This window comes from Dipodomys spectabilis, unplaced genomic scaffold (genome assembly GCF_019054845.1).
Source record: "Dipodomys spectabilis isolate Male_0828 unplaced genomic scaffold, ASM1905484v1 ptg000174l, whole genome shotgun sequence".
Taxonomy (NCBI): domain Eukaryota; kingdom Metazoa; phylum Chordata; class Mammalia; order Rodentia; family Heteromyidae; genus Dipodomys; species Dipodomys spectabilis.
This window is the reverse complement of record NW_024870851.1, coordinates 5,400,760-5,416,292: the sequence shown is the minus strand read 5'-3', so window position 1 is coordinate 5,416,292 and position 15,533 is coordinate 5,400,760. Positions and strand designations below refer to the sequence as shown.

Sequence of the window (15,533 nt, the reverse complement as noted above, 5' to 3'; positions counted from 1 at the left end):
CAGAACCATGAGTGCATGAGTGCGTTGCACGTCTGCATGTGTCTGTGCTCTTCCCTCAAGTTCGTTTCTTCTACCTTGAGTGTCAAAGATGATCTGTGAACTGTCCTGCAGAACAAGTTGGAGACAGTGCAGGAGGAGGCTATTCCAGGCAGAGGAGCAAAAAGGTAGAAGCACAGGGCTGGAGGGAGCATGGGGAACCTGGTGAATAATTGCATCCTTGGACTTGGCGGAGAGGCAGGTAGGAGGAAGGGACAGGTACATGGAGGTTAGGTCATCTAACACTTGTGCCTTAGGCTGTAGGTAGCCACTTAAAGAGTTTCAGGCAAGACTGTGTTCTAGAAGATCCTTCTGATTTCAGCATGGTGCAGGGACTAGAGCAGGGCAAAGCTGGAGTGGGGAGGACAATTATAAATGGCAGAAGAGCCAGGTGCCAGTGGCACACGCCTGTAATCCTAGCTACTCAGGAAGCTGAGATCTGAGGATTGAGGTTCAAAGCCACCTCAGGCAGGAAAAGCCTTGAGACTCTTATCTCCAATAACCCCCCTAGAAAACTGGAAGTGGCGCTGTGGCTCAAATGGTAGAACACTAGCCTTGAGCTGAAGCGCTCAGGGACAGTGCCCAGGCCCAGAGTTCAAGTCCCATGACTGACAAAAAAATAAAATAAAGAAAAATAGATAAATAAATAAATGGCAGAAGATGTTAAGATAAGGCATTGCCAGGCTACAGTTTGGGACCTACCCAGATTGAACTGCCTCTCTGCCCTGGTCCTACTGCAATCAAAGAGAAATCACAAGGCATTGAGAGACAGAGACCAGCCGAAGTACTGCCCCTGCCTTTTATCCTGTCAAATGCCTGGCCAAGCGCTCTCAGATCATTCACACAGCTTCCAGCTTTCTCAAGTTGAGTCCTTCGTGGTCGGAACAGTCCTAGGCCTTCCAGTGGAGTGACTTGTTTGGTTGTGAGAGCTGATCCACAGGAATGAGGCCTTTGGTCTCAGGGGACAGGGCCATTTTCTGCTGGGGTTGGAGGTGGGGAGTTCTGTCCCCTTTCAGCCCTTTGCCTGGGAGAGAGAGAGAAGCTGGTGGTTGCAGGATGAAGGGAGAGAGAGTCGTGGAAGACAGAAGAGAGGAGATAATAGAAGAAGCAAGAGAAAGTAGATCAAAAGGCTAAGAGAGAAAGGATGGCTAAGAGACTAGCTGAAAAGAACTCAGAATGACTGAGGTACAGGAGGTGGAAGGTAGGAACTAGTATTGAAAGGTCTCTATCTTTCAAAAAATCTGACCCAGGTGGCCTTGAGAGAGGAGTGTGCTTTGGCCTCCAGCCTTTGGAAGTGTCTATTAAATATAGCCACAGTGGTGGTTCAGAAGTACAGAAAGTCAGGTGGAAGGTCACTGTCCAGCCTGGCAAAGCTAATCAGCATTTAAGATAATGCAGGTAAAGCACCCAGCACAGCACACTCATCACCTGGAGTGACTCTTAGGAACAGGGTGTGGGTGGAAGAAGGCAGAGGCTAGAGCCTGGCTTCCGTGGACACGATGGTGGATTAGGACAAGGCAATCTCACCTAGGAGGACAGTCCTAGGGGTCAAGACAGTGGGGAAGTGAAGACAAAGTGGCTTATTGACTTGGAGGCTCAGTCAATCAGAGGACTGACAGTCACCATAAAGCTAAAGAACTTATTTGGTGGAGGATGATTGGAAAAGAGATTGTGGGCCAAGAGTTGGTATAATCCCAACTATTCAAGTGTAGTTGGGTAGGATTGCAAAAATGGACAAAACCCCTCAGGCTGGAGCCTCTGAATTCAGACTCTTATTACCTGATGATTGTTCCTGCACAACATTGCTGGAATTCAACTTTTTCTGATAACTGTGCTATGGTGGATATTTCATTTAGGTATAATAGAGCAGTGTGAATCCAAGGTTCTCTCTCTCATGCCAGTCATGGGACTTGAACTCAGGGCCTGGGCACTGTCCCTGAGCTTTTTTTGCTCAAGGCTTCCACTCTACCACTTGAGAGACAACGCCACTTCTGGCTTTATAGTGGTTACATGGAGATAAGAATATCATGGACTTTTCTGCCCAGGCTGACTTTGAACTATGATCCTTATATTTCAGCCTCTTGAGTAGCTAAGAGTATAGGCATAAGCCCCCAGCGCTCAACCATCCAATGCTTACTCTCTTAAAAGAATCTCAAAAGTGCTTATGTATTTCTTTCAGTATTAGGGATTGAATTCAAGTCACCACCATGATGGCTTGTTTTTCAGATAAAGTCTCAAGCTAACTTTTACCAGGACTGACCTTGAACCTCAATTCTTCTATCTCTGCTTCTCAAATAGCTGGGATTACAGGTGTTTGCTACCATTCCCAGCCAGAAGTTTTTAAATAAATTGTTTTTCAGCTATATTGTTAATTAATCTATCAAGGACGCTTGTAAATGATTTGGTTATTTCCCTGACATCATCACCTGTTTCCTTGACCTTCAAAATGAATCCTTTCCCAAACGTTTTGCAGATCCCCGAATTCATTAATATCATTGGCTATGTGGTCTCACTGCTTAAGTTCAGAGAAAAGTAGGCTTGACAGCATGGATTTTCCCCCTCGGACAAATTATTAGAGAAAGAAATCACTCCTGTGAAATGAAACTGGAAAGCAGAAAGACTCTGGTTGGCTACTTTTGACCATAACTTCCACTATGAACTTCAGTAAAATGACGAATCCTTGCAACCTGTCCTGTCCCTCCCTCCAGGAGGCCTGGGGCTTGCTGGGATGGCAGACGTTAAGCCCTCACATGTCAAGAGTCTACTTAAGTATTACTTGGTAGAAAAATTAAGTTGCTTGGCTTTTTTCCCCTACTTTGTTTAATGGATATTTGATTCTGCCCTTGTAATTTGCCTGAGGCTGATTAGAACAATGGCTTCAGTTTTTCTAATTTCCTCTCAACCTGCTTCAGTGACCTTTAAAAACGGAATGCTCACTACTCACCTGCCAAACTCCCCCCTCCCCCAGCCCTGCTCTTTCTTCCCCTCTCTACCTTCTAATATGCACATACACAGACAGACACAGACAGACACGCACTCATCATAGCTCACAGGCTGATGGGTTCCTGAACTCCTATGTAAGTGAACAGGTCCCGAATGATAACTTCATAAAGAGCTGAAGGCATTCGACACACAGAGGCTAAAGATTCTCCTAAAGCTAACCTGTACCCTTGTGTGCTTAGTATCTGTGGTCCATATCTGTCCATGGATGACTGAGTGAATGACTGAGTTGAAAGGTGATTTTAGGCTGATCTCACTCCTTCTTGCTGCCTGGAGAAGGTGGATCTCTTTTCAAATGCCGTTTAGTATGATTGATGACAAGATGCTAATTCATTGGAATTCTAGCCAAAAGTGTTCTCAGATGAAAAACAAGCCGTTACTATAAAATTGCCACCCAAACCTTTTCTTTAAAAATCTCTGTTTTGCGCTGTTTGTTTGGGAGATATACGTTAGGGTTCAGAGATAGGTCACGTAGGCAGTGTATCCATATTGCCTATGTCTGTCCATAGTTGACTTGCTGGGGAGGAGTCAGGGTACGTGTCATGCCTAGTTCATGGTTATATAATGGCAGTCAAAAGTTCCATTCTCATTAGCTCTGTATCAAGGAGTATACTACATGGGAACACTGACTTGCAGGATGTCTTCAGCGTCACCGTGGTGTAGTAACAGTGTTCTAGCTTCTGTTTCGGAACCATTGGCTGTGATGATAAAGGATGTCTGGGCTCTGTACATGACCACAGAAGCCTTTGTCTCTGAGTCTGGATGACCACCGCCTTTGAGCCTGGGTGGTCTCCCTCATTTCCTCCCTTCCTATATTTCAGCTGCAGGAGCTGTCACTTCCTTGTGTATCTGCAATCTTGCAGGAGCATTAGTTGGTCATTATCTAATCCCTCTGGGAGGGGAGGGCTCTGAACTGGCTGTAGAGGGAAGGAGGAGGAGAGGAACCTTCACAAAAGTTCTACCACAGGGTCTAGAAGTCGGTACACAGTACCCTCTCACTAGTATATGGCCTCTAAGTATTAGGCTAAGAGATTGGTTTCCTTCTCATGGTTTTCTTTTTTGATTGATCATGTTATGGGGCAGGAACTCAGGGTCTAATCCCTGTCCCTGAGCTTTTTTACTCAAAGCTAGCACTGTACCATTTTAAGCTATAGCACCATTTCCACTGTTCTGGTGGTTCATTGGAACTAAGGGTGTCATGAACTTTCCTGTCTGGTCTGGCTTTGAACAGCGATCCTTAGATCTCAGTCTCCTGAGTAGCTACGACTTTAAGGCGTGAGCCACCAGCACCCAGCTTTCCCTCCCATTCTTGAATAATGATTTAGAGAGCTTCCTTCTGTCACTTTGCTTGATAAGTGGGAGGAATGAGGGAAGACCATATCCTTCTCTTTTGTGTGACACTCCTGTAGCTCACTCGTATCTACCTATGTGGATACAGCTCCCAGGATAGCTGACCGAGAGTGGGTACTTTGGGAACCAGGTGTCAGTTTTAAGCAGAATCATTCAGAAGACCAGCAGCTCAAATAACCTAGCAGGCCCAGGGAGCATTCACGTGGAAATGGTCTCACTGTAACACAGGCAGAGAGATTAAACTATAGCTTGAACCAGTTTGGTGTCCTTTTAGGCCCTCTTCCCACAGCTGGTCTGAGCCCCAGATGGTCCAGGAAACTTCTCTTCCCCATGTCTGCTCCACTGAAATCCACAGTTGTCTCAGAGACTGGTAGCCTTCACGCATGGCTCGTCCTACCCACACTTCACATCTTATTTTTGCTCCTCACCTGTTTTTGAACTTGATATTTCAGACTTGCTTCATGGCCACTTTCCTGGAGCCAGGAGATCAGACACAAACTTCTCCCTCCTCCTATTTCCTTATTCTTGAACCCTAAGGCCAACCCTACTCTGTACCCCACCCACATGCTGCACTTAATTCAAATTCTGGGTACCAGTTCACACCAGAATTTTCCCTCTGAGTTTCAACTCCCAGATTCCATTTGCCTGAGAAGTCAGTCTTGGCAACCGATATGCTTAGCACCTCAAAAGTAGGAAATCTAACAAAAGGCAATGCAGACTTTCCTAGAAACCGAGAATGCTACTGAGCCATTTGAACTGTATAGTACCTTACCATCTACTCTTTCTTAGCTTACTTTCTTGGTTAGTGTTCTATTGATTGAGCTATGTCCCAGCCTGGATTTTTGATGATTACTTTGGAAATAGAATCTCTTAGACTTTTCTGCCCTGGACTGCCTCTGAACCTTGATCCTCTACATCCCAATCTTCTGAGTAATTAATATTATGGGCGTGAGTCACTGGTGCATGGCTACTAGATACTCTTGATTTAATAGAATACGTATTTATATCTACCTAAGCTTTGGAATACTCAAAAGTACTTGTTAGTTGGAGTCACATCACACAAGAATTCTTCAGCAATAATCACTAATAGTGCTATTCTTAAGTAAGGCACTAGGTGGAGCATGTGAATTTTAAAAAAACAACCTTAAGTTTATACTTCCTAGAGACACATCTTGTTTTATTCATTATTTTTCTTTTCTTTTCTTTTTTTGGTACTGGATATTGAACCCAGGACATTGTACTCCTAGGCAAGTGCTTTGCTACTGAGCTACACCCCCTCCCTAGAGACACACCTTTAACTCAGGAAATTGGGGAAGAATAAGCTTATTTTCACTAATTTCAATTAAAAACAGGGAAATATAAAACAACAAAAGACTTTTATTAGTATAAAAATTTAACTCATTAATGTTTTTCTCACGGTGTCTCTCTTTTTTGTGTCCACCCATCCTGGGTGCTGTTCCCTGGGCTTATTTACTGAAGGCTAATTCTCTACCACTTGGGCCACACCTCCACTCTGGCTTTTTGTTGAGTAGTTTATTGGAGATAAGAGTCTCACTGACTTTCTTGCCTAGGCTGCTTTGAACTACAATCCTCAGATTTCAGCCTCCTGCGTAGCTAGGACTACAGTGGCTCATTAACATTTATCTCTTAATAGGCCCCCTCTATACGTAAAGCAGGAGAATGGAGCAGGTAAGAAGTTTCACAGGAATACTATTTGAATTAGAAATATAGTGCCACAGATACAGACATATTGCTACACACATAGACATACATGTACAGATGCATGTGTGTAGAGATTAACATGTAGTTCATACATTTATAGACTATACCTATACATATATATAGAAAGAGAGATTAAAATATAGTGTGTGTGTGTGTGTGTGTGTGTATGAGTGGGGGGGTTGGGAAAGTGAAATTGTCTTTATCAGAGAAGAAGCATCTTAAGCCCATATCAACTTCAATTTTGGGAGCAAATAAATAACTCTAAAGGATTTAACTGCCCACAAGCAGGGAAACTGCCAATAACAGCAGATAAAAATCTATCAAAAGCTGTACTTGGTTTAAATAATATCATTGGGGAAGATTTTTTAAAAATGAGAATTGAGTTCAGCTTTTACAAACAGGATCTGCATGATTCTTGGAGGTTAAATTTGTGAAGCAGATAGACATCGAGATTACTGTAGCTGGCAGGCAATCTGCAGTAGGCTCAGAAGATACCAATTTGGATCCTGGTGATATTGAACTGTATACATTCACTCTGAAAATCAACTTTCCACTACAGTCTATTTGTTTATGAGATTGCAAGCAAGTTTTTATTTTGTCAGTGCCTCTAGTTTTAGTTGGCTATAAAAATGGCATCCAATGACGCTTGACCTCCCTTGTGTGCAGATCAGACTGTCTTCAAGTCCAGGTGAGGAACACCTAAGGAAAACGTGTCTGGAAAACCCACCGTTGGTTCAGTGGTATTTTGAATTCTGATTTCCTTCATCCATCTGCCTGTCACCACTGTCTGTCTTGAGAGAGCTGCTCCTTGCATTCTGTCCAGGATATCTGACTGTATTCAGTGCATAGGCAGAGGATGAACAGTGTTTATTCCATCTGGAACCAGAGCTATGAACGAATTTTTAATTGTTGAATTTCTTTGTCAAATCAGGTGTAGAATAAAATTTAACAGCTTATTTCACATGGTTGCAAGGTGCCTTTAGGAAGGAGATAAACTAGCTAAATTTAATATGATGAACATTTTATTATTTCATTTCAAACTATGGCATTATTTTGCTTTATGTTGAACTTCAAGCAAAAAAAGTTGCTTATCATTATATGGACAGGATTTAGGCCATTAATACACCCCCTCCTACTGTTTGATTTACTGAAATGGTAAGCTAGAAATGTGCAGTGGCTCCAGTTACAGCAAAAGTTTGTTTTTCAAACTAATTTTATCTCTCTCTCTCTCTCTCTCTGTGTATGTATGTATGTATGTATGCATGTATATATGTATGTATGCTTGTACTGAGGCTTGAATTCAGGGTCTGGGTGCTGTGCCTTAGCTTTTTCACTCAGGGCTGGCACTCTACTCCTTGAGCCACACCTCCACTTCTGTGTTTTTGGTGGCTAATTGGAGATGAGTCTAATGTACTTTCCTTCCCATGGCTTTGAATCGCTATCCTCAGGTCTCATCCTCTTAAGTAGTTTGGATTACAGGTGTGAGCCATGGGAAGCCAACTTGATTTCTTTTTGACATCATCAATGTGACATGAATTGTTCTGATTAATAAGTTTTTAACTGCTTAGGTAATAAACTTGATTTTATTAAAGAAAATTAACCTATATTCGATTTTGGATCTTCGTATGAATTAGCAGCAAAACTGGTTCTAGTATTGGAGATGCATGCTTTAAATATCTGTTTTTCAAATTTATCAGTTATGGAGACTAGGAGATGGATTTAGTAGGTAGTAGATCTAATTATAGGTCTATTTAATAGGGCAGTAGATTCAATAAACTAGAGCAAGGAGGACAATTGGTTATAAGTTCATGACTCAGTTTATAGAACTGATGGGTTTCCTTTTCCCCTTTGATCTACTTCTGTGAGATCTGTGTAGCATGGGGTAGGATGGACCTCAGCATTCCATGACTTCTACATGGTACTTCCAGGAAAGCATTCAGGAAAGGCCAGCCCCGGGAACCTGGCTAGAGAGGACAGTATTGGCGGGGACATCCTCTGATAACGGTGGACACACAAGTTGCCAGCAGTGATAGTTCTCTACAGATCCTCTACAGTATATGGGAGGACATTTCCCATATGATTTGGTTTAATTAATGACATTCTACATAAGATATGGAGTTGTTCAAGTTATTGATTCCAAGTTTAACAAAGATGTAAGAGTACTTGGGGGACATTTGAAAAGTATTATTGAATTTTTGTATTCATGACTATCTGTGTTTTCACAGCCATCTATGAGATAGGTGAGTAATGACTGATTCTTTTCATAGACCAAGAAAAATGGTGTGCTGGCTGATAAGAGATTTGGGGAGTTTGTCACACCACATTACTGACATTACTATAAGACTAGGACGTATAGGTCTCAACCAATGGTTTCCTCCAATCCTACATTAAATAATAACAGTATCAGGTACCTGTGGCTTATGCTGGTAATCCTAGCTACTTAGGAAGCTGTGATCTGAGGATCATAGTTCCTGGAAAGACTGTGGTTAGAATTTAAGAAAAGCAAGTATATGTGATAGGGCAGTTTATGAGGCAACTCTCCTCAGTGGCAGAAGAGAAACTTGAGCTACAGAGTTTACCTCCTCTTGATGCTTGGGCATCTGCACTGGTCTTGCTCTTTCTTACTCTCTGAAGTCTAGGAATGTGTCATGTAAGAGGATGGCTAGAGAGCTGTTCTCAGTGCCCACCTTCTGCATGTATTAACTCTATGTGTGCTATGCTCTCTCCATCTCTTTCTAGGCACGAGAGGATGCATACCAGAAGACCCTATCGTGTGGAAGATGCTGAAAAGTACTGCCTTGAGGATGACTTGGTCAATCTTGAGGTTCTGAATGAGGTACTGAATATTTTGTAGACAATTCTCATTGGTAGTTTTTGTTTCACATCAATAGCCTGATCTTTCTGTTGTAGATCATGTCCTTAAAAGTCATTTGAAGAGTTAATTCTTTGTTTGGCCATGAGTTAAAAGCTCAGGGAACATCCACTCACTGACTATGATTCTATATTGTGCTTGTCTATGGTCCCTAGAACGATGTAGAGATTTTTCCAATACACTAGGATTTTTCCAATAAAACTCCTTGTATTTTAGGCTTACATGATGGGTTCTACCAGAGCAGATTATTATTTTCCACTTAATAAAAAAATGAGCTTTGTTCATGGAAATTGTGAAGTTAATGTAGTTTACATTCTAAATCTGAAAACCAGTTCCCCACTTAAAATATGAACATTTAGCTTTATTAATTGTGCTAGACCTGCTTCTGCTGAGTCAAATTCTGGGGACTCTTTAATGTCTGAATCTCAAAGTGTTCAATTCCATATTTTCTTCCTCCTAGATTGTGTGTGTGTGTGGGGGGCTTTTTGCTCAAGGCTAGTGCTTTGAACAGTGGTGCAATTTTTTGGCATTTTGACAGTTAATTAGAAATAAGAGTTTCATGGACTTTGCTGCCTGAGATGGCTTTGAACTGTGATCCTCAGAACTCAGCCTCTAGTGTAGTTAGCATTACAGGTGTGAGCCACCAGCACTTGACTCCCTCCTAGATTTTAAATGCAATATTTTGATAAATGAAATGATCATATTGTCTTTAGCATCAGAATGGTCTGTTGAATTCTATTAAACATTTTAAGTGGGTGAGACATTCTTTTACCCCTGATTACAATTCTTTGTTGGTAATTTCAATATCTTCTGGCAAATCCTCGTTATTTGGATATTCCGATTATTTTTCTTTCAAGGCAAATATCTCATGTTAGTGATTGAGAATGTATTGATATGAATAGGCTATGTTAGTCTTTTAGAGAAAAACATTTTTGTAAGAATGAATCTGTTGTTATTTTTAGACCTCTGCCATGATTGAATTTAACATTTGTTCTCAATGCTGTTTTTCTCCTCTTAGGATACAATTATTCATCAGTTACAAAAACGTTATACAGACTCACTGATTTATACCTACGTTGGAGACATTCTAATTGCCTTGAACCCCTTCCAGACCCTAAGCATTTATTCTCCACAGGTGAGGGATGTTCTGAGAACACATTGCTCTTTCCTGGAAAAATAAAATCGCAAGGAAGGACTGGGCAAGGGATGTAATTTAGTGTAGAGCACTTGCCTAGCATGTACAGCACCCTGGGTTTGATCCCCGTACTGGAAAAAATAAAATCACATGCAAATAAAAAGAAGAAAAGTGGTGACAAAATCATGCCACCCTATGTGTTCTACTCCAAACTTCAGATCATAATTGAACACAATGAATTATTTATTTTTTTGGAGGGGTACTGTTTTAAAGTAAGCTGCTACTATAATGTCTAATGAGTCTTGAGTGCATACTATTGCCAGGCACTGGGTTATGTCCCTTGGTAGAACTCTGGGAATCAGAGAGATATTAGTAGATCTACGTTAGCAGATGCCTGAATACGGAGAAGTCAGTACCTTTGACCAAGCTCACAAAGCTACTCATGCAGAACCAGGATTAGAACTCAGCTCTGCAGGCTCCAGAGTTTTCCTGCAGTCTCATATTCCCTGCTGAATGACAAAGCCTTGGTGAAAGTCCTGGATGAGCCTGTGGAACATTTGAGGATTCCTTTAAGTTAGCTAATTCCTTTCCCTCTTCAGTTTTCCAGGCTTTATCATGGGGTGAAACGTGCTTCCAATCCGCCCCACATATTTGCCTCGGCAGACGCTGCTTACCAGTGCTTGGTGACTTTCAGCAAAGACCAGGTAGGAACTGGCCTTCTTTTCCTAGCAAGCCTCACAGCAAGCTGCACTTCATCTTCTTCAGCTTCTAAGTCTTCCCAGAACCTTTCTATTCTGGTTGCTGAGGTTGGCCCAGGGGAAGAGGAATTAAAACTGCAGTGCAGGGCCATCATAGCAGGACAAGGAGAAAACTGCTTTTCAAGAAATGTGATTTCTTCAACCCCCATTTTCTCTCATAAAATATCATAAAGACATTCCTAATATGAGCATAATGAAAAGATGGAGCAAACATGACCTGATTAGATTGTAATGGCTATAATAAAAACAAGCTATAGAATGGCATAAATGAAATTCCTTCCTATTAACAGCTCAGAATTGATCGTTTTTATATGTACTGCACTTGGGTTACAATGGATCCTGCATCACACAATTTAGCTGCAGAGAATCTGTAGGCTGGGTTAAGGTCAATGCTAATTAAACAAATTTTACTTGTACATTTTCCTAGACTTCCAATTCACAGTGGTGACATATCCTACCTTTGGTCCCTCCTTTACTTTCCATAGGTACATTGTTTTTTCTTTCTTATTTTATTTTTTCTTTAAAAAAATCTTTTGCAATAGAGACAATTTAATTTGGCATGCAAATTTTATAGAAAATCACTCTGTGTATTATCTGAGATCTGTGAAATCCAAACTTTTATGGAAGAATAAGTCAAAATGAAATACAGGGGTTCACTGTAGAACTACTTATGGAAACTTGTGAAATGTCCATAAATACCCAGGGAAGAAGTAAATGGAAGGAGATAGTGTAGTTTTCAATGTAGTAATTTGCCTTACTATCTTCTCTTTTCTCCTCTTCTCCTCTTTTCTTTTTTTTTCTCATCCCAAATATGTTTTCTAACACTAACCCTCCAATTCTGACACTAACTGGACACCCCATAATTCAATCCCATCTCTGTATATAATTAGCCCAGAGCCCACAGGTTAAGAGGTCACACAGTGCCCACAAATCAGATCCAGGCTTCCTTCTCCACCTCTGCCAAGCCCGATACAAACTTCAAGGGTTCCCTTGACACCTGTCAGATTGACTCACTAGATCAATTCATAGAGCTGAAGAAAACAATTATCTTACTAGCAACTGTAAAGGGTACAACCTAGGATCAACCTAGGGTCGTCCATGAGGGCTATGCATAGGCAGGTTCATGGACACAGAGGTCCATGCCTTTTCTGGGTATTTCCTCCCCAGTCCCTGCCCAGCACTGTGAATGAAATATCATCAGGGTTTTTTTCCCCTCCCTGGAATTGAGGCTCAAATCCCTCACCTCTAATCACATATTTGGTCAGATCTCCATCTTGAAGTTGTCCAGGGCTCCCTCTTGGAAAGCCTCACGAGCAGGAACTAAGGTGTGGGGGGAAGGGCTCATTGTGGACCACAAAGGCTGCTGCTGTCACTTTAGCACTCAGGAAACTCCGAGGACTTTACGAGTTTTGTGCCAGAAGTCAGGACAAAGACCAAACAGACAATTTTTATTACACCACATCTAGCTTCTTTTCATCAAGAGCTCATTTATGCATAAGAGAATTTCATAGATAATTAAAAAGGTCAACAATACAATTAAATATAAGGCAAAGGGTAGAATTAGGTCAACTAAAAAGAAGGTATGAATGACGTAAAGTATGTATAAGATTCTCAACCTCATTCATAAGAAGAGTTTAGACTAAAACTGTACTGAGATGCCATATCTTAAGGTACAGACTGGCAAACAACACACTGTGTGGTGAGGCTGTAGGAGAGCAGTCACTTCACATATTGCTATAGTCTTAGCCAAGGAAGGTCTACCAACCTTATAATAGCTTTAACTTTCCATCATCCACATCCCTTCTCAGAATGTATTTCCATGGACCACAAACTTGTATATGACCAGCATGACCAATCTGTAGTATTGTTCACTGTAATATTGTTTGTGATGACAAAAATCCCCTAACCATCCACCAGTAAATACATAATGGTGCATTTATTTATACATGGGAATGCTAAGCAGCAAAACCACAGGTTGAAGAAGCTCTCCATGTCTTGAGATGGAAAGAGCCCCCGCATAGAGACATAGGGACAAATTAAGGGGGTACCTGTTGTATGAAAGCTATTGCTATTCTGTGTCCTAACTTCTTGCCCTGTTTCTTGTATCAGTGTATTGTCATCAGTGGAGAAAGTGGCTCCGGGAAGACAGAAAGTGCCCACCTGATTGTTCAACATCTAACTTTCTTGGGAAAGGTATTGACTACCCCTCTTTCAGTATTGTGGCGAGAAGTTCCTGCAGAGCATCTGCATGTATTATCACTGACAGAGGACTGTGTTAGTGACAGGAGCTCTGCAAAGCCCTTTCATCTTTCTTATGTTTGCCTCCTGATAGTGAGACCTCTTAAGATGCCAGCATGCTGCCCTTGCTTCACGTAGTGAGGAAAATAATGCCAGCACGAATTTACCAGATTATCAGCAATTAATTTTTCATGTTTTCAATATAATAGAAACATTTAGCCATTAAATAGTAAAAGTAGTTAAACACTGTGCATAACATCAGGGAGAGACACTGTGATGATTAAGGAGATGGAAAATGAAAAGCTTTGAGCAAAAGTTAAGCGAAATGGAAATTTTCAGCTTGGTAAAATGATTGTTGATGAAATGACTGCAAATTTTGTCTGGAAATTGCTTCTACTTGGAATCAGTCCATGGTGTGACCCAAGAAGAAGTTAAGGAATGTTTTCATAGAGGTGGTTTATAATGGATGCCTAAGAAAAATGCTATAAAATCTGTTTCAAATGCTTGCCTTTTATTTTGTGTGTGTGTCTCTCCTGAGGTTTGAACTAAGGGCCTCACATTCTTGCTTGGTTATTTTGCTCAAGGCTGATTCTCTACCACTTGAACCATACCTGCAATTCTGGCTTTTTGCTGGTTAATTGAAAATAAGAGTCTCAGATTTGTCTGTTCAGACTGGTTTGAACTAGGGTTCTTAAATTTCAGCCTCCTGAGTAGCTGGGGTTACAAGCAGGGGCCACCAGCATCCAGCTGCAAACTTCAGCATTTGACCTGTTAGGAGTTATAAAGGATATGCATCAGGTTGTAACCACTGCTGCCCAAGGTAGTCTAGCCTGTTTCGTGTCTCCCTGGTGAATTGCTCATTTGGGAAAAAGATGCTAGTGGCTGATGCAAATTTCCCCAAAATGGAGCTCTTTGGGAAAGGACCATGTGAACTTAGATAGGCAAGGGCAAATCACTTTCCTGAGTCTCTGACTTCTCTGTTTGACCCAGGCGGACAATCAGACATTGCGAGAGAAGATTCTTCAAGTGAACTCTCTGGTGGAAGCCTTTGGGAATGCGTGCACTGCCATCAATGACAACTCCAGCCGGTTTGGGAAGTATCTGGAAATGATGTTCACACCGACAGGAGCCGTGATGGGGGCAAGAATCTCTGAGTACCTCCTGGAAAAGTCCAGAGTTATAAAGCAGGCAGAGTAGGTGTACCACTTTAGCATTCTGTCTTTGTTCTCCAATACAAACTTGGAGGCTTTGGGAGTTTAAACATTCCATTTTCATTCTTGTTCTTTACCTACTGCTAGCCCTGCCTACTTGTTCCCAGCCAAGAGCAAGTAATTATTTAAACAAAGTGTCCTTGGTTGTTTTAAAACCTACAAAACATATGTGAAGGGGCAGGATACAAAGGGCTAAGAGTGGGAATGCTTTCCTATCAGGTAAAATCTAGAAGCATTATGACATATGCTTTAAAAAAATCATTAGCTACTTCAAAACCGAAATTATAAGCTGGGTGCTGGTGGCTCACACCTGTAATCCTAGATATTCAGGAGGCTGCGATCTGAGGATTTCAGTCCAAAGTCAGCCTAGACAGGAACATCTATGAGACTCTTGCCTCCGATTAACCAATAAAAAGGTAGAAGTGGAGCGATGGCTTAAGTGAAAGTGCTAGCCTTACGTAGTGAAAATATTCCATGTGTTGATTTTTTTCAGAGAGAGAATATGAGAATCCTTTATTTTAACAATCAGGTATAGGCTAAAAATGAATATTAACAGGAAAAACTTGGAAGAATTAAGAGGTATCTGCAATAAAATATGGGAAAGTCATCAGGTAGCAATGGCTCACATCTGTAAACAAAGCTACCTCAGCAGGCTAAAGATATGATGATTGTGGTTCAAGACCAGCCTAGGCAAGAAAGTCTGTTATTGTTTTATTTCTAGTAACCAGAAATGGAACTGTGGCTCAAGTGGTAGGGCACCAGCCTTGAGTAAAAAAAAAAAAAAGCTAAGTGACAGTGCCTAGGCCCCCTCCCCACACACACGCATACACACACACACACACATACACACACATACACACACACACACACACACACATATACACCACACATCCCTGGATTCTCACACTGGAAAGCTAGCAGGCAGACTCCAACTCCCATCCTCTACTGTCCACTGGTATGTTCTTTAGGTCATTTCTCATATATATGTATACACACACACACACACACACACACACACACACACACACACACACACACACACACACACACACACACACACACACACACACACACACACACACACACACACCCTACACCCAAGCCTTCCCTGCTCTATCAACACTTCCAATCCACTGTTCAGGCCTACTTGCTTCTCACCTGGACCTCCTGTTGGATCCCTTGAATCTGTATTGCTATTCCCTTCTGTCTTA

General features: G+C 41.6%; 1 protein-coding gene across 2 annotated transcripts in view; it reads left to right on the top strand.

Moving 5' to 3' along the window:
- Nucleotides 1–15,533, top strand: part of Myo3b (myosin IIIB) — a 370,163-nt gene that overhangs the window by 135,550 nt on the left and 219,080 nt on the right. For both annotated transcript variants that reach the window (XM_042694123.1, XM_042694122.1), the window contains exons 9-13: nt 8,848–8,944; nt 9,999–10,115; nt 10,715–10,819; nt 12,983–13,066; nt 14,102–14,304. In XM_042694123.1, the coding sequence (XP_042550057.1) occupies nt 8,848–8,944; nt 9,999–10,115; nt 10,715–10,819; nt 12,983–13,066; nt 14,102–14,304 (606 nt within the window). The remainder of the gene's footprint in view (nt 1–8,847; nt 8,945–9,998; nt 10,116–10,714; nt 10,820–12,982; nt 13,067–14,101; nt 14,305–15,533) is intronic.